Source organism: Macrobrachium rosenbergii, chromosome 55 (genome assembly GCF_040412425.1).
Source record: "Macrobrachium rosenbergii isolate ZJJX-2024 chromosome 55, ASM4041242v1, whole genome shotgun sequence".
NCBI lineage: Eukaryota > Metazoa > Arthropoda > Malacostraca > Decapoda > Palaemonidae > Macrobrachium > Macrobrachium rosenbergii.
The window spans coordinates 32997754-33024038 of NC_089795.1; the positions used below are offsets into that span (position 1 = coordinate 32997754).

A 26285-nucleotide genomic window follows, 5' to 3' on the forward strand; every position below is an offset into this window, starting at 1 on the left:
ATTATTAATTATATTTCACAGAACAAGTACCTCAATAATGTCTCATAAATAACACTAAGGTAACTGGACCCCTGTCAAAGTGCCGAAGGATAATTACAATGCGCCTATTAATGTTTTCATGACATTTTTCAAGTCTATAACACTCATAGTATATCACATAAACCAGCAACAAGAATAAAAAAATCACTTGCAAAGCCATATAACTGAAATTATCCTAAACCTACATCCATCCTGAATTCTAAAGAACACTTCTTTGGTCCAAGGAACCCCTCAACAAAGCTTCAGAAATATATTAAACCATTCTTGTGCTCTGCAGCCAATGAGAAGGGTATTAGCTATAGAGCTTTGGGTAGCACACTGCAGGAAATACTCAGGATTCTTTGCAGTGATAAACTTTGCAACTTCAGTACTTTTTATCTCTTGCTTTTCCCATCTAGCATTCAAATTTTCAGTTGTCATGCAAGAAAAAATGATTGGGCAAGGCTTATAAATCCATCCATGTTGCTCAGTGGTCTGGTTAAAACACTTTATGTTAATATATAATATAAATAATAATGAAGCAATTTAAAGGTGCCTTTGTCAATTCACACTTGAAATGGACAAACCTTTTTTATTTTGCTTTCATACTGTGAATAATTTAAATACTTTCAATGTTATAAGACAATTTGTTATTTACAATCTTTAGCTTTTGGGAAGCACTCTTCTAATCTATTATGGTGTAAAATCTGAGATATGTGAATTATTCACAAATAAAAGCCAACACAAAAATTTTTTTTTATACAATTACATAATAACAATAGTGATGATGATGATGGAAGAGGAAAGACTGCGAAACCTATGAAGATACCACTTGGGAAACAATAGTAAAAGGAAGATAACAGCTTCGATGTCAATGGAAGAAAAGTCATAAATTATGCTATTTCTGGAATGCTAAATGCTACAAGTTCAGGAGTAGCTTGCCTAACTGGCAGCCTGAGAAAACTGAATCTCTCTATGAGAACAGTAGGAAGTGACTGTAGTAGTGCTGTACAGAGGCAACATTGCTTACAAGCAGCAATGAAAATCTTAAGACAATGAACAAATTCACAGATCACAAAGTACCTATGGTTTAATCTGGTTAAAATAAAGAAGATGCAGAAGCTGAAGCTCCTCAGTATTAAAACAATCTTCTTGAAAAGGATCGACCAAGTTTAAAAACAGTTTCATTATAAGAAAAATATAACATCAAAACTATTGTATACTCCCAATTCTTACAATCAGATTTGGTAATTTGAATTTAGTGGACTTCACCAAGACAAGTTAAAAGGCTGTCCAAGTCGACAGTAACATGTTAAATCAATACAGTAGCTGTAGTAGCCATGAATATATGTAATAGAATAAATCAGAAAATACTGGCAAAGAAGCGATTTGAAGGTAATAAGAATTTTGAAAATCGACACAAGTATCAGAAGAATAACTGAATGAACCAGGAAATTTAGGCTATAAAACCAAGTACTGAACACTCAGTCATTCTGAACTTAAAGAAGTGTAAGTGGGAGCTGGAGTGGTTGAACAGCAAGATAAAGAAATCCAGAAAACAAACAAGATGAAGTACAAGGATCTAAAGAAGAATCCTGGAGAAAAATGGACAGTATTTTTCTCTGAACATATTTTTCTTTACATTTCAAAGTCTAGGCCACTACAGTGCTTGTAAACTAAAAAACTAACAATACCATCCACAAAGTTATTTAAATACACATCTTTCAAATGTCATTTTTTGACATTCAGAATCAGATCTGGAAGTTTAAAATTTGAGCCGTAATATTCCAATGCTATCTAAAGGCAATTTCACTCAATTTTTTTCAATCTTTTGAAGAAAAAAAAAAAAAGAAGAAAAAAAAAAAAAAAAAAATTTAGACCCAGCTCCTCTGATAGACCTGCATCACTACGCAATACAAAGGAGCAGTACTACTGGTACATGTTGTAAAAATTTACAATCAAGTCCAATAATTTGATGTACCAGCAGAATATTATTCCCAGGGAATAATAACATGTGATTCTGGCCACAGATATAATGGGGAATACATTTTGTATACTTTCTAAATGCTAAACAAACCTGAAATTGAATCCATATTTTTCAAGCAGGATTTTCTATGCAAGCAAATGTCAACACTTCAGGTTAATGGGGTGGACATAAAAACATCTGTTTGTGGCAACAAAAACTGATCTTGAGTTCAAACAAAATTAATTCTCTTTCTTTTTCCTTAAACTATCTACAGATTTATGTGTGTGTTTTACACTGAAAGTCTTAGTTGACTGACAAATGATCTCCGATTTACTGATTAGAAAATATCTTGGCTAGCTGCATGGCGATTGTTAGGGAGGTAAAGTTACCGAGTTCCACTGAGTATTAATTATAGACTACATGGGCCTATAACGATGTACATTCAGTACTGAAGTGCAACATGAACCCTCTAACTGGATTTCTTTACAAGTGGCCTTTATGTTCTGGTAATACCATTATTTTCAACACATTGCAATTAAGTCAATACAACCTTTCAGTCAATAGCAAACAAACCAATCAATGAACTGGGGTGGTAAGTGACAAAATTCACACCAACTTTGTAAAGAACTGAATATCAAATATTGCAGGGTTGTCAAATTCGAAAGGTATTAAAAGGGCAGCATAATTTTAATGAGCCCTACTACAAACCTATCTCCTCATGCAACACTTCCTGGAACAGTAATGTGTTATTTGAGTGTAGTTATCGAATGAAGAATGAAGTCTGTCTGAAAAGTAACCCTATTTAGAGGGCAATCCCTTCTCACTACAGTTATTAACTGCTTCACTGAGCAGCAGAAGGCTAATCACAGGGACTTGTAAGAGGGCACTCCAAAGTATATTACAGTAAATGGTTATTGTTAACAAGCATAAAATGTTTTTAAATCTTTTGTTGGAAATAACACAAAGCTGTGCAGTATTCTTAACAAATGTGATCAATAAAATTAATATGAACTGGGACCCTACAGGGGAATCTGCTACTAGTGATTTGGATTTGCCCACAACAAATAATAAAAATAAGAGATGACCAAAGGAAAAAAAATACTTATTACTTGGAAAAACAGCGTGGTTATATGTCACCAGATGACTGATGGCTAACAAATGCATCACCTGAGGACTGACAGCAAATGCACAATGAGCAAGTAGTGATGCATCACTGAAATAAAAAATCCTGTGACAACTTGCTAGTTAGGCGTGGCAAGTTGATAAGGAATTCTGCCCTCTAGTAGGGAAAATGTTAACCTTCTAGCAAGAAAACATCCTGACCACAAGGGCACTCCCCTTGGTAAAAGAGCAATTCTTTTATGATGCTGAATAACTAATTCTCAAGACTGTATCACTTAGGAGATTTTTTGCCTATCTTTTCATGAAAAAACATGGTCATACAACTAAAATGATTATGTTAATGGTGTTGGTCAATGAGTCTAGGAAAGGGTAGTAGAAAATTCAAGAATTTTCATGAATAACTAACAAAATAAGATAAATAATGTACATAATACTCTTGTTATTCTTCAATGTGCTGTGTCTCTCCAGTTGCAGATCATGGGATTACAATCTTTTTTTTTATTTCTTTCTGACTGACTTCCCGCAGTTGCTGGTTGTGGATTTACAATTTTCTTCTATTTCTTACCATCTGCATTTGTTATGCAGCTATGTCCTCCTCTCCAATCGTTCTCTTTATTCTACTCACATATTTTTTTTCCATGCCTCCCTCTACCTCTCTTCCCTTAATTTCTCCTGCCAGACATAACCTCTCCAAACCCTCACTATTTAGTAAATAACAAAAAAATTGAATTACCTCTTCCTAATGATTCTCATATTCCCTCTCTGTGCCCTATTTTTTAAGGTTCTCATTTGTCACTCTCTCTGTTCAAAACACACAAAATGCTCCTTCACATGCAATTTCTGCTACTTCCAGTCTCTTCACTCATCTTCTAATCATCACACCTAAAACCCATAAAACAAAACTAACCAAACAGAAGCTTTCATCACTCTATTCCTACTCTTCTTTGATAAATTTCTTATAACAAACTTTATTTCATCAAATGGTCTCTTTGATACTTAATTCACCAGTCACAGCATGCTTTTGATATTAACCAGCTTGTCTGGTAGAAAAGTTGATTCACCAGTTTGATTTTTCAGTTGAATGCACAGAATGAACTATCACAAACAGTGCAACAATTTCAAGCTAGTGAATTAGGTATAGAAAAATAAAAAATTTATTTCTGGGCTTCTCAAGTACCATGTAAGTAAAACAAGTTAATCCACTGTAATGATGGAAAGATTTCACGGTGCTTAACCATACAACCTGCTCTCTCTCTCTCTCTCCATTTTCACCATCATGTAATTTAACCAAAACACTTGGAACAGGCAGCATGCTACTTTACACCAACTTAATAATAAGTACACAATATTAGTGCTGAACTATTATAAAAACAAAAGAGAAAAAGAAATAATGGGTATTGTCAGTCAGAGCTAGCACCTAAAAAGTTTGCACTTTAGGTCGCTGAAGTAGTTAATAACAATTGTGACTGTGAATAAGGGGTACCCTCTAGTGAGAGTTACTCACAAAACATGAAATATCATGACTCCAATCTTTGCTGGTGCCTATTCTTGGCTATCACTGCACCATTCTTGCCATGGCATTATAAGCAAAATAGGTCTGAACACTGAAAGGACACATAATTGTTAATGCACAAAAATATGAGCTTCCAAAATAAATCACTTACTAGTACAGCCCCAAAACCTGTTCACTCCAAATGACAGTTCTGAAGAAAGACTGGAGTTGGCATCCTAAAAAAATGGTGCTTAAAGCATCAAGCACTACCTAGCACTTGGACATTATAGGGCTAAAATGTAAATTAACTCTGAAGCTGCATGCTAGAGGGCTTTAAAAGAATGGTCTGTATAATACCCATTACAAAGTCTTTAAACATTTTCATATTTCTGCCTTGGTAAATGAACAACCCTACATAATTTTGCTAAGCTATATTACGTTTTTTCTTAGAGACCTTCAAATACCAACAACATTGTTTAACCACTGGGCATGTTTCTCCCCAAGAATTTTTTGGTATGAATTTGTAAGGAGACATCTGTTGATTAGCTCTCGTTCACCAAGAAGAATAGCACTCCACTCACTATTTACTGTTTCAACACATGATCTTTTCAATGCTGGTGGTGGAGGAGAGCAAGTTCTTTGAGGAGAGGAACAGAGAAGATCTCGCATTCGTGTTAATAAAAACCGGCGATGGCAGAAGAGTGCTTCATGATCTCTATATTCTTCAATAAGGTCTCTATTAAACTCAAGTTCCCTGACATAAAGCTTTTCCACTGAATCTACATAGGGCATGATTTCCTGGATAGCATTAACTTTCTTCTCCTCGACCACAGAGACAATTGAGTCTAGAAGGTATTGAAGATAGTGTAGTCCACTGTGTTCACTCACATGAACACTAACCCAATTATGAGTTGCATCATACTCAAGCCTGCACACTTCTTGAAGGGTAGCATATTTACAAAACTGCTCAATGATCCATAAACGGTGGTTCCAAGAGTGGTAATTATTCTGATGCTTGTTGGCAGTACTAGTACATAAATCTAATTCAGCAAAGAGAAACTGCTTGATACTATTTAAATCAACCATGTCCCTAACACCATTTTGGTTATTTTCATTCAAGCCATTATTTTCACCATTGGCCTGCATGCAAATTGTTCTGGCAATGATGTTAGAAAACATCCACTTCCTATGCTGGAAAACTTCCATACACTTTGGCTTTCTTGATAAAATAAGTTTAGTGAGATGTAAATCAGTTTCAGCTGTAAGCCTGCCTTCACGAAGCAGCATTTTTCGTACATTCCAAAAAGTAGCTACTTCTGGTGCAATGAGGAGGCAAAACTGAGTCCATCGCAACAGCAAAACAGGATCTGAAAATGTAAGACTTCCCTTGAAAATTCAATCAAACACAAGGCACTCTTGTGATCTTGATGACTTACAATCAAATAACTTCCTTTAATCTCTAATAAATGTTTTGCGGAGAGCTTGCTCACCATCTTAATCTGTTTATCACTCTATGTCCTTAATAATCTAAATATAAATGTGAATGACAGTAAACTTGTGCTCTACAGAAATCCGAACCACTTGACCGATATAGACAAAATTTTGTGTGACCCTCATTTGACCCAAGGAAGGTTTTCATGTAGGTTTCAAACCCATACCCCCGCCCTCTGGGGTACCTTATTTACCGTGGGTCCCAGCAAAGAACGTAGGTTCGTACAATTTCGTATCAAGAATGGGGCTCTGCAGCAATGGGACATGTGACTCACTCAGTGTTGGGCCGAGTAGAGCGACTTAAGAAAATTTTCCTGCATCTCTGGATTCTTTTGTCGTGTAAAGTATGTGTACTATCATTGAATATGATTTTCTTTCCTGTGATTAATAATTCTGTCTAGAATTAATTGCTTTAAAAAAACATGTTAATCAAAACCACACCACGTGTTACTTCCTTTCCAGGGTAAATGATTGACTGTCATTCAGTTTTCCCCAGCAGGTTTTACTCACCATATCAACAAGGAACATAAGATCATAAATACTACATATAAAATTGTTCAGCCCTGTACTATAAGGGAGGATGTTTTGTGTTTTCTCATAAGAGAAAATCTGACATCCTGATTTAATTTTTAGCAGAAAAATATTTCTGGGCTCTCTCTTTCTCATTTCACTATTTTCTTTTGTAAATACTTTATAGCTGTAATCTACCATACAACCTAGTCTCATAAAAAATGACTGGAGACACCATTTTTTTGGATTTGCTTCAATTTTGATTTATTCTTAATTTTTAACAAAATCTATCATATATATGCATACACAAAAAAAAAAAACTGTAAAAAAATGTAAATGGTCACAATTTGTTTAGTGCATACTGACACTGTGTATTACTAGCTAAGACTGATATAATTTACTTAGTTTTGAAAACAGATAACAGTTCAGACTTCTGAAATATTATGAGAACTATCTGAGACTTCTGGAATACTGAGAAGTATGCTTAAAGAAATTTGTTTCTACAACTTACTGGCCAAAAATTTGAGGTCACAAGATATGAAACATTTACTGCTGACAAAAAATGTTTGACAAGATATTAGCTTCTAAGAAATATTACTGTAGTGCCTCAGTTTAATGGACTTAAGCTAACTCAATTTAACAAATAACCACCCAAATTTCTTAACAAAGCACTGAAGTGATCTCAGTTGCTACATAACAGTATTTGAAAACTAAAAGCCAGTAATTCAAAGACAGATTCCAGCAACAACAATACCTTCTACAAAGGAGGAGATTCAAAATAATGACCACCTGAGGGGGAAAAATGAGTTGAATAGTGGTGAAACAGCAGAATAAATTTATTAATGGAATAAACAACTCTAAGTACTGTACATTTCCTCGTATAAGACGACCTTTAAACCCTAAAATTCACCCCCTAAAAATTGGGGGTCATCTTATACTACCAGTCTAAAAATAAAACCTTGAATTCTAAGTGATGTTCATCAGTAGGCTAGCTCGGCCTCAGTGCAATAACCACTGACATACATGAAAAGATTCACATATGAAATAAACTGATAATAAAGGTAATAAAACCATTTTTATCTTATATATTACTGGCATATTCGAGGAATAATTCCATATCAATGACATCATCTTTTATCTATGCGAGCCCAGCTGAGAAAATGTAAACACCAAGTTATGTTTGCACTCACAGCAACCTTTATGTTTTGGTAGCCTTTCAGAGATTTTAATCGTAAGGTTCACAATCCCTTATCCGAAACCCTCTGGGCAAGCTGTGTTTCGGTTTTTGGATTCTTTCGAATTCCGGAACTGAAGGTTGCTCCTACATACATTAACATATTTCATTTCCAACAATAACATTCCATAAAACTAAAAAATACACAGCATCATAAAGAACCGTAATTTGCGTAAATAATCGTGTCGTGAGATCCTTAAAATTTTGTCCCAAAACATGATTTCATTATATATAATATGTATAGTGAGAGAGATGCATTTTCGTTAGACTACAAGTAGATATGCTTACTGTGCAGATCTCTTTTAGGATACTGTATTAGGCTAGGCCTCCTATGAATGTTTCATTTTTGATGAATTTCACCAGTAAGTCTTATGCAAGTTAGCTTTTAACTAATTAATAGGGCTAGGAGCAAAAGTTCAGTAGGTTAAATGTGAATCATAATAGACTCAACCAGGCTTACCAAATTTGTGGCTTGTGTAAGAATTCGTTACTATCTCTTACAACTGACAACCAAATACTACTGTGTGCAAAACACTGGAATAAACAACAGCAAATATTGACATGAACAGCAGAATCGACACACAGCTGTTTGCTGATGTTAGTTACTGTAACTAACACACATTTACTAAGAGTTGCAGTACAGTTATATTATAAAAACTTGCTTATTTTCAATGTAATTTCCATAAATAAAAATCAAATTCATTTTTATTCATCTGTCACGCAATGGAGAAGAAGGTGTTAAGAAAGTGTGCCACTAACTTGAAGCAGCAGGTATTATAACTGTGGCTAAAGAATAATGAGCAGACTCCCAAAACAATTTGAAGGCAAAAGCAATGCCTGAAATTGACAAAATCACACATGTGCTTCATCTAATTTACTGCATTTATAAACAAAGTAGTTGCAATGTTTTAACACAGACTTGATAATTTATGAAAGAAACATCTGAATTAATTTTCATTCAACAACTAAAGACAGTGATGATGTTGGTAAAATGCAATCAGCTGATTTTAAGAATGTAAACAAAACCAGAATGCAAATGGCACATGGCCGCTCTGTTCATATTTTGTAATACGAAAATATGACAATACATGCAACATGAAATCTCTCTCTCTGCAATTCATCGACCGCTATACTTATGATGATGCTCCATCCTCCACTAAAAAATTCCAGTTTTTAGAATTCCGGATGAAGGACTGTCAACCTGTACCGACATGAACAACTGAATTGAGAAACAACTGACTGCCATGTCATTTACCATAACTATCAAGTGCACAAGTTGTTAAAACTTACCAATTCTCAATGGTGGCTTCTATAACTTTGTTAATTTACAAGAAAAAGTATCTCCAAATTATGTTTCTTCTAGCAACTAATGGCAATGAAGCTGTCAGTAGTACCAAGGTGGTTTTGCTAGTTTTCAATCAGCCAAGATATTGAGAATGTAAACAATATCAAATCAAATGGCATATGTAGGCAATGTTTACATTCTGTAATACAGTAACAATATGATAATACATGCAAAATACTATACAGGCAGTCCCCGGTTAACAGCGATGGTTCCACTCCCAGCAGAGCGCCAATAACTGAAAATTGCGGTAATAAATGGCATTTTTTACAACATAAGCACCAATAAACTGCTTGATGGCGCCATTAAGCACTTATCGGCACCGATAAACCACTTACCAACGCCATTAACTGCATACCGGCACTGATAAACTGCTTACCGATGCTGAAACTCGCTTACCATTGCCAAAAATCTGGTTAACTATATTGTTAGCCAAGTGTTGTAAAACTGAAACACCATTAACTGACGCCGCTGATAAGAGAGGACTGCCTGTAATTGGATGCAGCAAGCAAAACAACCTTTACTTAAATCATCATTATTATGAACATCGTTGTTGCTTAACCTTTGCAAATGATTACTTTTTATCTAGTAAATATTTCGGTTTTTAGAATAACAGATGGGGATCATAACCTTGTGTAGAGTAATTACGGTAGTAATAACTTAGGATAACAGTATTCATTTTTCATTAAAAGTTCATTATCATTTTGGTGGTAAATAACACAATTCTGGATTACATACAACTGTAAGAACAATTCAGTCATCTTTACATAACCAAAAGCCAGCCTAAACACAGATGGTTTTGTACTTTAGCAGTCATCTTATACTACAGATGAGATAAATTCATGAAAATTAGCCACAATTTTTTACCGTGTCTTACCTAAAGGTCATCTTATACACAAATATACGGTAATCAGCATAAAGGAAAACAATCAGGGACTTCTGTTCAGCTTTTATCAGCCCTGCAAACACAACCTGAGATATCTTTCTATTTCATTACTCATCTCTGCTATTTACACGTTTTGTTAACCAATTTAAGTCTTTTACAATATTTAAGTGCACATTTGAAAATCTAGTTGGCAATTCTATAATAATGATAGTGGCTTAATCTAAAAGCAACTTTGACTACCATAAGTGTAGACTTAGACAGCTGGACCTCTATTTTTCTTCATCACATAAATTCCCACCAAATGAAACTTACAGATGACCCACCTAATTTCCTTTAAAAATACTGTCTTGAAACCTCAATCAATACACACATATACAGTTTAAATAAATCCACAGTGAGGGTGCAAAGGATTTTGGTTCTTAAATCTAAAACTTTGGTGACACAGTTGAGCAATCCAACACCCACCCCCAACAAAGGACTTTTCTCTTCAAAACTCACATTCCCGTCTCTTCCATCTAGTCAAGCCCAACTTTGGTAACCGTCTCTTCCATCTAGTCAAGCCCAACTTTGGTAAAGTTTTTGTAGTCATCACACAGAATTTTTGTGCACTCCTGGTTTTCAACAGAAAAAAGGAAATAAACAAACCAAACCATAACTTCTTGGTAGGAAATAATACTAAAAATAATAAACTCAGCAATCTCACCTTCCCGTCTTTTTGTCTGTTTGGCATCCAAAATCTTGGTATAGGCATAAGCATAAACATGCTTCACACACCATGACTCGAGACCTACTTTGTGTTCGATATTGATAATAGGTGATCTATTGACTTCACCGAGAGAAAAAACCACATCGAATTCATCCCTGGAATTAGATGAAAGTGAGAATCATTGTAAACATTTTAAAAAGTAATTACGGTAACATGGCAAATATTATCAATATAAAATATCAATTTCAATTGAAACTTATGATGCTATATATATACACAATGCTAAGCCAACAGCAGTATTTCTTACATGAAAAATATGGTAAACAACTGAAAAATAATAATAAATAATGCTTTTGATAAACAGGCACCTACACGTTGTTACATCCTCATATACAGCTGAACCCCCTGTATTTTCGGGGGATGCATACCACACGTCCCCACAAATAGCTAAAATCCACAAATACTTAAAACCTCTCTAAAAACACTTAGAACTGCCCATTTTGATGGTTTAAACACAAGAAAAACCCTGTAAAAATGCTTATACCTGAGTATTTTAATAGTTTAAACTGTATGAAAATACAGTAATTAGTGAATATTTCTCAGTGAAAAATACCGCGAATCAGCAAATTTTCCGCAAATAATGGCTAGATGTGTTCCAAAGAGAAACCCATGAATGTATGAGTCCGCGAATCATGAGAACGCGAATACGGGGGGTTTACTGTATTACCATATTAAGACAATGTGAATCAAACTGTTAAATCACATGAAATGCTTCTCAGTATACAAACTATAACATTCCATAGTATACAAAAGTTTTATCGACATCCCTGTCACAAATGTAAGTTGGAAATGAAGCTGAAAAACAGCAACAAAGGAATTCATATTAAGTGGGTAGCTTAAAAAGGTTTATCTATACAGTATTCACGAAGTGCATACAAGGGAGAAAGTACATAGTGAACGATTATGCAGCAGTGTAATAATTAGAAAGTGTAGTGGGACTGAAGGGCCAACTCTAGTTTAAAAAAATATTTTAATGATAAAATAAAGTTTGTTCATACTTACCTGGCAGATATATATATATAGCTGTATTCTCTGATAGTCCAACAGAATTTCAAAACTTACGACACACGCAGTAGGAGATCAGGTGGTTAGTACCCATTCCCGCCGCTGGGAGGCGGGTATCAGGAACCATTCCCATTTTCTATTCAGATTTTCTAGTGCCACTGTCTCCTGAGGGGAGGTGGGCGGGCACTATGAATATATATATCTGCCAGGTAAGTATGAACAAACTTTATTTTATCATTAAAATATCATTTTGTTCATGAGACTTACCTGTCACATATATATAGATGAATACCACCATTGGAGGTGGGTACAGACAGAATAGAATTTAGGAAACACAATACATGTAGGTGATTGACACCTTGGTTCCTTACCTGTTAGCATAGCTGACTTCGTGATTACTGTCACCCAAGTCCGCTTCTGCTTTACTAGAGTCTCCAGCAAGGTAGTGACCTGTATAGCTGGTGAGTTCTAGATGATCTGTCAACGGGGGCGTAACCACGATGTGACTAGACCATATTGATCATACAATGAGGGCAAACGAAGTAAAAACAACCACCTGACCAAGCCTAACTAAGTTAGGATAGCAAAACTAAAGCTAAAGAGTGGGAAGTCCATTCTGGCAGTCGAATAACAACCATAAAAACACTTCCTAACCATTTTCTATAGGATAGGATGTGTGTCACTCCCTGCCCCCAGGATTGTATCTGCGGAAATGTATGGTCCTAGCGAGCAGCAGTTCTCGTGATGTCGATCCCCCATCTCTCCAGGCAGTGTGAAGCTTAACACAGAGTTGCTACGCCAAAATGTGGCACCCAGAATGTTACTGAGTGTCATATTCTTCTGAAAAGCCACTGAAGTTGCAAACCGCCCTCACCTCGTGAGCATTGACTTTCAGAAGTTTAAAATCAGTGTCTTGACAGCATAAATGGGCTTCTCTAATCGTGTTCCTCAGGAAGAACGCCAGTGCATTCTTCGACATAGGTAAGTCCGGTCTCTTCACTGAACACCATAGATTGTCCGAGGGGCCTTGACTTTCCTTCGTTTTGTCCAAGTAGACCTTGAGAGCCCTGACAGGGCACAGGACTCTCTCTGGCTCTTGACCCAGAATCTCAGCCATACCCTTAATTTCGAAGCTCTTGGGCCAAGGGTTAGACGGGTTCTTGTTTTTTGCTAGAAAAGTAGGACTTAAAGTACAAACTGCGTTATGCCCTTTAAAGCCTATATGCTTACTGAAGGCTTGAAGTTCGCTAACCCTCTTCGCAGTCGCTAGAGCGGTTAGGAAAATAGCCTTTCTGGTAATGTTCCTCAATGTCACAGAATGGAGAGGCTCGAAAGGACTGGACATCAGGAACCGTAACACCACATCTAAGTTCCAAGAAGGAGTCCTTTGCTGAGGCACCTTTGTGGTTTCGAATGACTTTAATAGATCGTGAAGGTCTTTGTTGTTAGTCAGGTCCAGGTTTCTATGCCTAAAAACGCTGATAGCATACTCCTATATCCCTTGATAGTCGGGACCGCTTAGTTTGACTTCACTCCTCAGAAACAAGAGAAGTCGGCTATCTGACTCACAGAGGTCGTGTAGAGGAAATGCCCTTCTTCCTACACCATCTCCTGAACACGGTCCACACTTCGATTGGTACAAATTACTGGAAGAGAATCTTCTGGCTCTGGCAATAGCTCTCGCCACTGATCTTGAAAACCTCGCTCTGGCCAGCTTCAGCCGATAGTCTGAATGCAGTCAGACTCAGAGCGGGGAGGTTTTTGTGGTACCTCTCGGTGGGGCTGTCTGAGTAGATCAACTCTCATGGGCAGTGTACTTGGGAAGTCCACTAGGAAGGACAAGACCTCTGAACCACTCCTCGAAGGCCAAAACGGGCGATCAACGTCATCCTTGCCCCTTCCGACGACGCAAAACTTCCTGATGACTTCTCCGAGGATTTTGAACGGGGAAAGGCATAAACGTCCATCCCCGTCCAATCCCAGAGAAGAGCATCTACTGAGATTGCTCCTGGATCGAGTACAGGGGAGCAGTAAAGAGGAAGCCTCTTACGTCTTGGAAGTTGCGAAGAGATCCACCAAGGGACGTCCCCATAGCCTCCACAGTCCCTGACAAACCTCTTGGGTGCAGGGTCCACTCGTCGGCAGCAGTTGTTGTTGCCGACTTAGAAGATCCGCACGGACGTTCTCTACACCTGCAACGAACCTCGTGAGGATCGTAATATTCGGGCCTGTGCCTACAGCAGGATGTCCTTTGCTAAAGCGAACAGGGACCGAGTGAGTTCCTCCCTGTTTCTTTAGGTATGCCAGGGCCGTGGTGTTGTCGAGTTGATCTGGACTACTCGGTTTGTGACTCGTCCCTCGAAGAAAAAGTAGGGCCACCTGAATCGCCCCAATTCTTTGAGATTTATGTGCCAGACACTTGTTCCCTCCAGGTGCCTGACACTTCTTCCCCCAGTGTTGCTCCCCATCCCGATGTGGACGCGTCCGGAAAACAACACTAGGTCGGGGTTCTGAAGGTTGAGAGAAACGCCTTCTGCCAACTTTGAGGGATCGAGCCACCACCTTAGGTGATCCTTCACCTTTGGCGAGATCTTCAGAGAAACTTCCAGATCCTCCTTGTCCTGCCAGTTCTCTGCAAGGAAGAATTGAAGTGGTCTGAGATGTAGTCTCCCCAGGGAAACAAACTTCTCCAGCGATGAAATGGTCCCCAGCAGACTCATCCATTCCCTCACCGAGCATGTTTCTTTCCGCAGTAAGGCTGAAACTTTGTCTAAGCACTGTTGCTGTCTTTCTTGTGACGGAAAAGCTCGAAAGCCACTGAATCCATCTGAATCCCCAGATAAACGATGGACTGAGTCGGGTCAGATGGGACTTTTAGAAATTCACCAGAAGTCCTAGGGACTTCGTCAAATCAACGTCGTGTGAAGGTCCTCCAGACACCTCGACATCGATGAGGCTCGAATGAGCCAATCGTCCAAATAAAGAGAGACTCTTATCCCTGCAAGGTGAAGCCATCTCGCCACATTCCTCATTAACACCGTGAAAGACCATAGGGGCTGTGTTTAGCCCAGAGCAGAGAGCCTGAATTGATATACCTGTCCCGCAGGACAAACCTCAGGTACTTCCTTGATAGAGGATGTATAGGACGTGAAAGTAGGCATCCTGGAGATCCAGAGAAACCATCCAGTCGTCTGGTCTTAAGGCTCCTATAACCGACTGGGACGTCTCCATTTTGAACTTCTCTTTCATAACGAAATGGTTCAACCTGCGGACGTCCAGGACTGGTCTCCATCCTCCTGACTGCTTCGGGACCAGGAACAACCTGTTGTAGAAGCCCGGGGATTGTAAATCTGAGACCTGTTCCACAGCTCTCTTCTCGAGCATCTGCTCGAGCAGGTCGAAAGAATCTGCTGCTTCTCCTGCTGATAGGAGGGGACTACAGATCCTGGGCTTTGTGCACAATGGAGGTAAGGCGAGGAATGATCTTGTATCCCTTTTCGATGACTTCAGGACCAGTTGTCCGTCCCTCTCTCTCCAGGCTCTTGCAAAGGAAAGAAGCCTGGCTCCAACAGGTGTCTGGAGGTCCACAGAGTCACTTCTTGCCCCTAGGTTTGGAAGGGGCTCTACCTCTGAGAGACCTCTTCCTCGAGAGGACGATCTCGAAGCTCCTCCACGAAGGGCTTCTGTATCTTGGAAGCCTGCCCAAGGGGAAGAAGTCGAAGGGACTGCTGGGCGTCTAGAAGACTGGGCCAGGAGGTCTTGAGTAACCTTCTCTTGCAAAGTGGCGCAGTATCCTTGACTAAGGACTGGGAAAAAGATGGCTAGACATCGGGGCGGAACAGCAACTCTGCCCTCTGTGAAGGAGAGACCGACTTCGCAGTGAAGTTGCAGTATAAGGCTCTTCTTTAAAAGCCCCGTGCAAGTGGGCAGCCAGCTCTTCGAGCCATCCCTGACAGCCTTGTCCATGCAAGCTAGGATGCTGAATAAGTCTCCCAGACTAATGGAGTCAGGGCTTCGAGCCTGCAAGTCCAGGACTCCCAGGCACCAGTCCAGAAAGTTTAAAACTTCCATTGTTCTGAAGAGAAAATCTGACAGAGAAAATCTGAATAGAAAATGGGAATGGTTCCTGATGCCCGCCTCCCAGCGGCGGGAATGGGTACTAACCACCTGATCTCCTACTGCGTGTGTCGTAAGTTTTGAAATTCTGTCAGACTATCAGAGAATACAGCTATATATATATCTGACAGGTAAGTCTCATGAACAAAAAAAAAGTTATATCCATGAGGAATAACCCCTTTAGTTACATAAAGAGTGAAAATCACTGAAAACATTCACTGTGTGTGAAACAAATATATGGGAAACATTGAAAAATGAGTTGAAAAGAATTACTGTAATTTACAAAAAATACACATGGCTTCTCGGAATTTCAAGATGGATATGATGAACTGTCATATGAAGAATGAAACTGTTTCCTGCTTGAGATCCTGTGATCAGGCTATGCATGCATGGTGTTGCCAGTTGGTTGCCATTTTCTTTAAGAGTATCTGCGACTATTTTGTCACCATGAAATGGGCTACATTATGAGTAAAGGATTTGTGTGAAATGTAAATCTTGAAAATATTAACAGTATTTATTTATTCACTGGAACCTTAAAAGTTCAAGTGGAGTGGCAATGCATTCTACCCTAAAGCAATTCTCCCTGTGTTTTGTAATTTACCTGTACTTAAATTTTTATCTATTTATTAATTTGTAAATTTATATTTTCTCTTCTAATTACTGATCTCTTCTTTCTGTATTTCCTATTACGTTCTGTTACTTTCTAATAAACACCACATTCTTTGGAACCTTGAATTTCAAGTCAATAGGCCCTGTGGGCTTGTTCCATATGAACAGGCTTCATCTTCTGAATAATAATAATAACCTGTAGTTGTTGCCTAATTTTACATATTGTTTACCATGTTGCAATATATCAATTATATTTCCAATCACTTTACCTTGTACTACAATAGTGATTTTATCATATAATTTGCCATGTTCTGTGTATGACACTATTTGCTCTCCTTTGTTTGATACTGTATTTTATGTGCATTTCTGTGAATATTTGCTGTCTTTCATTATACCCATGCGTACTTGTCAAGGCCTCTTAGTTATGGCCTAAAAAATTTTTGTGTCCTTTCTTGACAATCATCCCAACATCAGCTGTTGCAGCTGGGTGTGCTCTCCCATTCTCATCTGTGAGATGTGCTTCAACAAGTGGTTTCACTGCAGACAGAAGAGAATATACAAGTCGAAGTGGTCAAGGAGTACTGCTGCTCACATTTCTGCTTTGTCTCCTTTAGCATTTGGTCTCCAAGTCAGAAAATGAGTCATCTTGGTCGTTGTTTGTAGTGACTGAGAGCCAATCCTTGGATTGGCCCAGTCTTTACAATCTGCTACTCTTTGACCACTCTGTCTGCTCCTCACCTATCTTACATACTTATCAGCTCAATGATCACTGTTCCCACTCCCCACCTGCTTTGCACACTGTCTCCTGTCCAGTAGATATGAACATGGCTGACAAGAACTCATACATGGCTCAGTTGAAGGACAGAATGTTTTTACATGGCTCAGTTGAAGGACAGACTGTTTTTATCTATAGGGAATTGTGTGTAAAGAAAACCAAGGAATGATTAAACATGACTGCTATACCTCCTCTTGTCATGACGGCTTCTCTTTCAGTGATAATGACTCCAGCAGCAATTGCCGCACTGATGATGGATGCTTTAATGACAGTGAACACTTCTCCAGAAGTTGCTAGAACCTGTGCCCCTAACTATGCTGCTGCCACTTACTGTCCACAGTTGCAGACAATAACTCAACCAGTCACTGTACAGGAAATTATTCATTCTCAATTTTTCAGGGATCTTTAGGTACTGACTTGATTTATCCATGGTCTTCCTTGTAGAGATTAGACCTTTGAGTATGAGGTGTACCAGCTGTAATCCCAACAGACAGTGAAACTGTGGCCACAGCCATGAGTTTACACTGAAAATGGATATTCGACTCAGACATATATGAGGATCCAAATGGCACACACACATAGAGAGAGACTACCTTATTCTGTCGGTCACACAACTATACACTTGGGAAAATTTGGAACACAAATATGAGATGTTGTAAAGAAGTTTAAAACACTCACATAAGTTTTCAAAGATACCTAATCTATAATTAACACATTACTGAATATGCAGTCTAACTTGAGTAGATGTAAAACAATGGGTTTCTATATGTGCATTACCACACTATTATATGGAACAGCCTAAATGCCGATAGAAAACTATAAAAACTACAACTAACTCCAGAGGAATTGCAATTTTACAATGAAGTTTTTCTAACTTACAGCAGAGGATCTTGACTTATCACCAAATCCAATTTCTTCATAATCCTTTCACATGTTGCTTCTTCCATGGTTTCTGGCATCTAAAGATAATCATTGAGGCAACAGCTGCAAAATTTAAACATGTTACTGTAGTAACCACAAAAACCAAAACCCACAATGCAATGCAACTTTTTTTAATAGTGGGGCTGTCATAAAACTAAATGTCTCACAATTTGCTTACAGTTATGCTGAGATGGAGGAGGAAATACGCTGTAATGATTTTACAAACAACGCAATAAGCTGAAATATGATGCTATTCCATTGTAAAACCCTGTTTACTACCCAAACTAAATAAGACAAGAATTGTTCTCACATCTTTTAATCTCAGTCATAAAACCTCAATCCATAAGGGATGTACTTGGAGTCCTGAAAAAACAAATTTACTAGTTCAAAATTTTATTATCTCCTGAAGAATAGAGTCCAAGTCAGTGATGCAAATAAAACAAATGACAAAGTTTTATTAGTTTGATGTCCCAACTTAATTATTTGTAAATGGCTTGACATTTTCATTAAGCTGAGCTAAATCAGCAGATTAACAATACACCTGCATTAATACCCAACCATCTCTGCAATTTTCTACCTAATCAAAAGGGTACGTGACTTAAGTCATATCTCACTTGACTCTAATGATGACCTGAAGCTTTAGAGAATATAAACTCACACAGATTTCTGCTAGGCCTAAATATATATAAAAAAATTTTTATAATCATTAAGTTCAATCTATATGAATAAGAATATGTACCAGTAATTTCTGCATGCACACTAGAGCAACTTACCATGCATGCCTTGCTAGGGACACTTGACATATCCAACTAAGTAATTTTTCTTTCATGCCATTACTGGTGACCTTGTGCAAATACGAAAGCTTTTGTGACAGTAGGCAACAAGAAGGTATTATCTGAAAGCATTAAAGAAATTCATGATTGACAAAGCCAATCTAGCACAGTGCGCTGGTTAATGCATATTACAGAGCAACTAACATGTTTGAGCATAAAATATTCTGATTTCTAGTAAACACTTTACACCACTATTTACAGTAGATAATAAGAAACAATAAGAGGTAATTTTGGAAAGGTTTACAATTTTGTCCATCTTATAATGCAATCTACTAAAACGAATAACTCTCTTCACTTAATATACTTATTTCAAATAGCCATTCTATTTATTTTTTTAGCTAAGATAAAAGTGCCATTTCACTTAAAATTCTTTTAGCAACCTTAATTATTATTCTATTGTTCACCTCATTACAGCAATTTTTGCTTCTTTCTCACTGTCTTACTTCTCACAATATTTCTTAATTATCTTCAGACCTGTGAACTAAGGTTCTCTACCTAGAGGATATTACTAAAAACCACAGTTGCTACATTTTGCCAACAGATGTGGGAGGAAATACAACCTCACCTTTTCTCTTATTAAAAATGGAACAAAAACCCAAACCAAATGGATATTTCTGAACCTCATGAGGTTACATCTGAAAATCTTGATTTTTTTTAATTTGAAACATGCTGATATAATATAAAACTACTGTATTTCTACTACATAGCCTTCAAACCGTTTCCTCACCTCTGCAACTTCAGTCTTGATCAACTCCCTACACACTGCCCATGCAAAATACCAATATGTACTTTTATACTATATTTCCTGAAAGGCTAACAAATAAACCTGTGATTTTTTATCCCAGACTGGTGCTTTAGTACTGTATCCAAAGCCTTGCCCCTGTGACTTTATGTCTGTTAGGTTAATCTCAATTACTGAACATAATCTTTGTGAAAAATTCACCTAGTGATTATATGATGGATTTTGAAAAGGCAAGGCAGATTGTTACACCTCAGTGCTTCATCCTGCTTCATTTTGTTGGGTGCTTGTTCCATCTAGCTCAGTCATGTTGGTGGATAATAATATGTTACACTGGTGAGCAAGTGAGATCCAATACAGACCTAAATTTTGCATATAAAATGAAATGCTTCTCAGCACTGGTTGTTGCCTGCTTCTAATGATGATCATTTCAAGTAACTGTATGACAATGAAAACATGTCTGTTGATTGTAGTGCATATTTTGAAAATACTAGTACAGTACTGGAATACTGTGAGGATGCGCTGCTTATGGAAGGTGCGTTTTCCTATACAAATGTGGAATGAGAGACCACGTCACTAGCCATCATCCATGGACAAAAATATACAATAAAAGCCTTTTACAATGTTCAGTGCTCATCCATCACATCCACACACCCAAATGATGCCACCAGCCAATGTCTAAAAAGTTTGTGCAATTAAAAAGTTCAAGAAATATCACAAATTCAGGATATTTTGCACTTTAAATAGGCATACAAACCTGAAGTCTTTCACATGCATATACCTTCTACAATGCTGGTCCAGTTGATGGGGCTTGGTACTGGTAGCCGACTAATGCTACCTTCTACAATGCTGGTCCAGTTGATGGGGCTTGGTACTGGTAGCCGACTAATGCTACCTTCTACAATGCTGGTCCAGTTGATGAGGTTTGGTAATGGTAACTGACTAATGCTACGTTAATGAGGTGGTGGGGCACCACTCACTCAGTCTAGAGTCAGCATTCACTTTTTTCTTCAGCAATAGGAACAAATAAGGGGTTGGTTATAGGTGGAATTATGATAAAAAGACTTCAGGTTTGTTTACCTGGGAAAATGAGAGAGTAGTACTGTATAAGGAAGGTAAGTGAGCATGGAAGACATAAACAACCTACCACATCCTGAACATCTATCCTGATCAAACTTCCTCACCAAAAGAAAGCCAAAGTTGTCAACATGAGGGAGACAGAAGTAGTAAGTCACCAAAATTTTCAAGAAGACAACATCAAACTCCAGCAATGCAGACTACTTTACAGCAGTAAGGCTGAAGAAAAAGTGAAAGCCAACAGAATTCTTAAACATTTAGAATGAGGTACTGAAGTGAGCTTTGATGATAATTTTTTAATAATGACAGGAGTAGCTCAAACTTAGCCATTGAAGTTTTGTAGTTTTAACTGGATATATCTATTACCAAAGTAGGCTTTCAAGTCACAGATGTATATAAAGAAAATATCCCACAAGTGCAATTTTCTAACAGACACATTAGCCTATGGTAAGTTCTTCGTCCAAAATTTATAAGAACTACTGATGTTCAAAAAATAGATGGGGCTGGGAGAAATGACAAAACCTTTCTGTATTAACCTGTATATGGCCTATAACCCTTCAATTTCTAATCTCACTACACTTCAGGTTCCATGTGGAACAAATGCCGAACCCATCACCATTTGACACATGGTATTATGGTATTTGATTTAATGTCGATGAAAAATTATTAGCCTCAGCCTATGTCAAAACATTACTATCGCCATAATACCTGTATAATTTACAAGCTGCCCTTAATTACAACATTTTTAATTGGGTTTTCTTGCTACTTCAATGACTGCAACAATTTTCTTTTCTGATATCTGTAACACATGTATAGTTACCAAGATATTTGAAGAATTCAAACATTATACCTGTTGTTTGTGTACATAATGCACCATACCTTTTCAAGTTGTAGTTAAGTCAAATGTGCCATCTTCTGTCTATTCCTTGGTAACAACAAAATACATGGACTAATAGCCAATAAGGAATGTTCTGTCAAACACTGTCATTACTTATCTAACAGTATTATTCCATTTCTTTGGTCTTCCATGTTACGCTAATATTATTGAATTTTAGAAATACTGAATCTGTCTCATCTGACTTTTTCTTGCGTTGTCTACTATGGTTTTTCTAACAAAGAAATTGCTTCATTGTCATGAAAATAATTAATATCCAATGAACATTCTGATATACTAACAAAATTCATTAAGTTAATTTTTATGTGTTATAGGCACTGTATCAAAACTAGAACTATGCTCTAATAGGGAACAGTATGAGGTTTAACAGTCCGACTAAAATTTTTACAGGCTTCTGATAACTGGAACCAGTACTGTATTGAAATCTGGTTTTTCTGATTGTTGCTTAATTCCCAAATAAATTACTTTACTTTTCATCAGAAATGCCTTTTTAACTCATCCCCACCATTAGACCTCTCAATTCCTATCTAAAGCTGTGGCAAATACTCTTGGTTGTAATTTTACATAATTTTTCAAAGCAGAAAAGGCGCATGTATGCCTATCATTACCCCTGTCACCAATCATCTGGTCTGATAGGAGTTGTGGGACTCAAAGTCCTAGGTTAGGTTAGGCTGCATTTCTGTACAAACCTGTACTGAAATATATGTTGTTCAGACAAAAAATTATATTAATAAATGATATCTTCTTGTAGCAGTCTCCTTTATATTTACCCCGGAATAAATGCACACTAGTTTTTCTGCTGTGCATGATATCATGTTGTGAGAGTGTCCAGCCACCAAACCTTTCACCCCCATCACTGCCATGTCAGGGCAAGGTGCCCTAACTCTTTTGCTGCGAACCTGATGTCACCACTAGTGATGAGATCAGAGCCCTGTTAATCATTAACTGATTAATTTTCCCTTTTAGATTTATATTTTGACAGTTTGTTATTTTCATTCCTTTTTGTAATACTATATTATATATTATGGTCAATGTCCAGAACAACTACGCAGTGAGATATAAGAAAATAGGTCACACTATAATTTTCACAATATAAAATAATAAAAACTGTCTCTGAACACTTTTTGAGGGAGATTCACCATATCCGAGATATTAATGATTATCTAATCGTCTCACCGAAAATTTTTTCTAAGTCGTTTGTTTACATCAGTAGCATAGGTAGTCTTTACTGGAGTTAGTTAAAATGAGGTTTTTACTGTAATGTTTCTCAGAAAAGCGTAATGTTTCTCCAGAAAAACTAGTTCCCATCCCGAATGATTTTGATTTTTGACTTATAAGGACAATACCTGTCCCCAACACCCTCCATAGCTAATATGGCAAAATTGTGGGTGTTTCCTCATCATAAATGTTCTAAAAGCTTTAAATATGAAAAATGTTACATTTTACTTATAATTTTTGGTACTTTATGCATCAGATTCTTCTGGACATTCACCTATATTATTATGATATTTTATTACAATAGTGCTAAAATATGCAAATTATATGTAGATAATTATTCAAATACTGAATTATGTAGCTTTTATTAGTACATAATTAATTTCAGTATACCTCTCAGAACATAGAGTAAAGTACTGCCATTACCATTATTCAATTTGAAAATCTTTATTACACACCTCAAAAGCTTGCTCTTGGCCTATTCACTACTGCCACTATCAGAGCTAACTGATAGTTCAGGTCCACTACTGGCACTGTCATTTAAATATAAATGCCTCTACACTTCTTCATCATCAAGAGAAAACCACCATCAATTCATGGCATTTTGATAGTTACTAAAGGTCTGCCCTTTGTCCTAAAATTATCCTGTAAGCTGAAAATTAAATGTTGCCTCTTGTTGCTAGAATACAGTATAGGCAAAAGCTCCTGAAAATGGTGAGGGAAATGCATTATTGGTAATCCTACAGTTTAGGGATCCAAATTCACTGCATTACATACAGTTAAGATCAGCACACAGATTTATCAAATATTAATTGAATCATGGAAAAAATGAAAAAATTGGCAGTTTATCTGCTTACAGAAGCAGAGATTGTAAAAAAACAAAGGGAATAAAGGGGGAACATAAATAAAAAAAAAAGTTTTAGGGGATACGGACCAACAGAATTTTGAGAAAATCGTATATCTCTGTTTCTGTAAGCAGACAAACAGCTATTTTTTTCATATTTCTCAAAAAGTGGCTGCTGAAGAGCAAGAGCCCGTCTCAGGTTCCTACCTTGTTCCTGCTTCCTAAGCGATCACTCCACAAACAGCTGAGGGCACACTAAACTATTTGTTTTTTTACAATCTCTGCTTCTGTAGGCAGATAAACTGATAATTTTTTAGCATATATGTACACTTCTGTTTGCAGATCCATCAAAATAAGAAACTGAAAGTGGGAAAGAAAACTTAAACACACACACGGGAGCAGTGAGTTTGGACCACTAAACTGTAGGATTATCGCGTTATCGGTATATATTTTATAAGTTGCCGATACACGATGTGAAATTGTAACTTACATTTTTTAAAAGAGCTCTTCGTTCTTGTTGTTTTGAACCCCATAAACAATGTGCGCAAATGATAAATAAATAATATGACAAAATTGTAACCCGTAAAAACCCCTAGGTTATGTTAGGTTAGTATTTTTAGGTTATTTTAGTGCTGTATTATTTCCTACCATTTTTGCATGAAAAACCCAAAATGGTTTTTCATGTAAAAATGCCTGGCTGGAAATCTTATTGGCAACTTATACAATTTTACCGCATTATCTATTACAAGCTGCCTAACTAAAACCAAAAGAGTGACGACTGAGATCAGTCCCACGTCATGGATGAGGCCTTTTAATGAATGAGACCGTTCCTGCGCAGTGAAAGGGTTAAGATATATTGGTTTCAGCGATGGTCAGGTTTGGATGCATCACTGTTGAAGTAGGAGTACATATGTGATCTGCTTTCAAGTACGCTGCAACTCTTTCCCACATCAATGCAACCCCAGTTTCACACTAGGCTACAGAAGGGGATGAGTTAACGTAGTATTTCCGATGGAAATGGGCGTCAGTCACTCAAACCACACCAAATACTATCAGAAAAAGCACGTTCTAAGGGGATGAACTCAATTACGGGCAACTTGTCATAATTTACATACATATAACAAGCAGACTGGTAAGCTAGGCCTCTGGCAGTAACCGTTAAAGTATAGGCTGGGTCTATACAGGATTCTACATTTAAGAAATAGTTCAATTTGTCATCGTACCTGCCTTCGTAAATACTAGACTTCGATAATGCCCATCGCCTACGCTGCCATTTACGGATAAGATTGGTAGAGACTCGGCTAGGTTAAGTAGGTTACCCAATGGTGCCCCAAGTACGATTTGGCAACACGAGTAGCCTCTGAGCCCAGTGTGATTACTAACAATTACTACGACATCATTTCGTTTATCTGAACAGAAAACTACTTACCTTTCAAACCACAGAGACGGATGACATCCGTAAGCAAGTCCAGGTGAGAGCGTCAAATTATCCAGGAAGAAAACTTCACTCAGATGTCGTTACCTCATTATCATTGGTGGAATGCACTACGACACACTTTTCTAAAAGTCTACAGCACAGGATTAAGTTCCTTTAAATATGTAGTTACGTAACACTAGCTAAGAATTTTGCTCTTAGCTTGTTTCTTTAACTTTTATTGAGTTTTGCCATACGACATATTGACAATTTATTTTTCCATTCAAAACGTAATAAAACTTGCAATCTGTTTCATAATCTGGATATATAACTTCTTCTTTGAAGTTGCCTGTGTGACGTTAAACTTGATTTGCCAACTCTGTTGCCTATGTAAAGGCGAGGACTAACAACGATAATTCAGTGCTATAAATCTATCTTTTTCAACCAAAATTTATCTGAGATAGGAAGTGTCATCCTTCTTTTTATCTACATCGTAGCCACCAGCACAGTTCGTGGAATGTATTAATTCCAACACTTGTAATGTTACCTCTGGAACTACCTGCTTTCTTTAAAAACTGTTCTCTTATTTCTGATGCTCTACAGCTAGGGTTATTACATAGGTCCGATATGAAAAGATGTTATAGCATAATTATTTTTGAAGCTGGCCGTTGAATCTTTCTAGTTTCTCATCTTTCAACTCTAAGGCCAAACTTCGTTCGTTTTAAATTAAGCCAGCCTCGTGCTGGCACGGGCTCTTGCTCTAGGGCAGCCCGTAAAACGCTAAACTTACCGGTCTGATTGACTGTTTCCCAGAAATTATTCTCGGCGCTCACTTTGCCAGATTTAGTGAGAGTTCCTTTGACTTCCTTTTTGATCAGTTATAACTTTAAAAGAGATTAATGTCTTTTCAACTGTATTGGAATTATTTTATTCTTTTGCTCGACAGGAGATTGTTTTATGTTCTTGCCGGTGATGAGTGGGCTCTTCAAATGTTCTAAATTCAATGGCAATGATT

The 26285-nt window shown here is 37.3% G+C and overlaps 1 protein-coding gene across 6 annotated transcripts; it reads right to left on the bottom strand.

Annotated features, from left to right (window-relative positions):
• temp (protein prenyltransferase alpha subunit repeat-containing protein tempura) lies at positions 1-25631 on the bottom strand. Of its 6 annotated transcripts, XM_067099819.1 has the most exons (7): positions 25286-25423; positions 19027-19148; positions 18564-18616; positions 18212-18316; positions 10765-10922; positions 10560-10672; positions 1-5965 (listed from the first exon to the last, which is right to left on the bottom strand). In XM_067099819.1, the coding sequence occupies exons 5-7, from the start codon at positions 10836-10838 to the stop codon at positions 5055-5057; spliced, it is 1098 nt and encodes a 365-aa protein (XP_066955920.1). In that variant the 5' UTR covers positions 10839-10922; positions 18212-18316; positions 18564-18616; positions 19027-19148; positions 25286-25423; the 3' UTR covers positions 1-5054. The 6 variants fall into 6 exon arrangements, with proteins under 6 accessions (XP_066955920.1, XP_066955919.1, XP_066955916.1 ...); XM_067099818.1 differs by lacking the exon at positions 18564-18616 and having other exon boundaries at positions 25286-25602; XM_067099815.1 differs by lacking the exon at positions 10560-10672.
• Between the last annotated feature and the right edge of the window lie 654 nt (positions 25632-26285).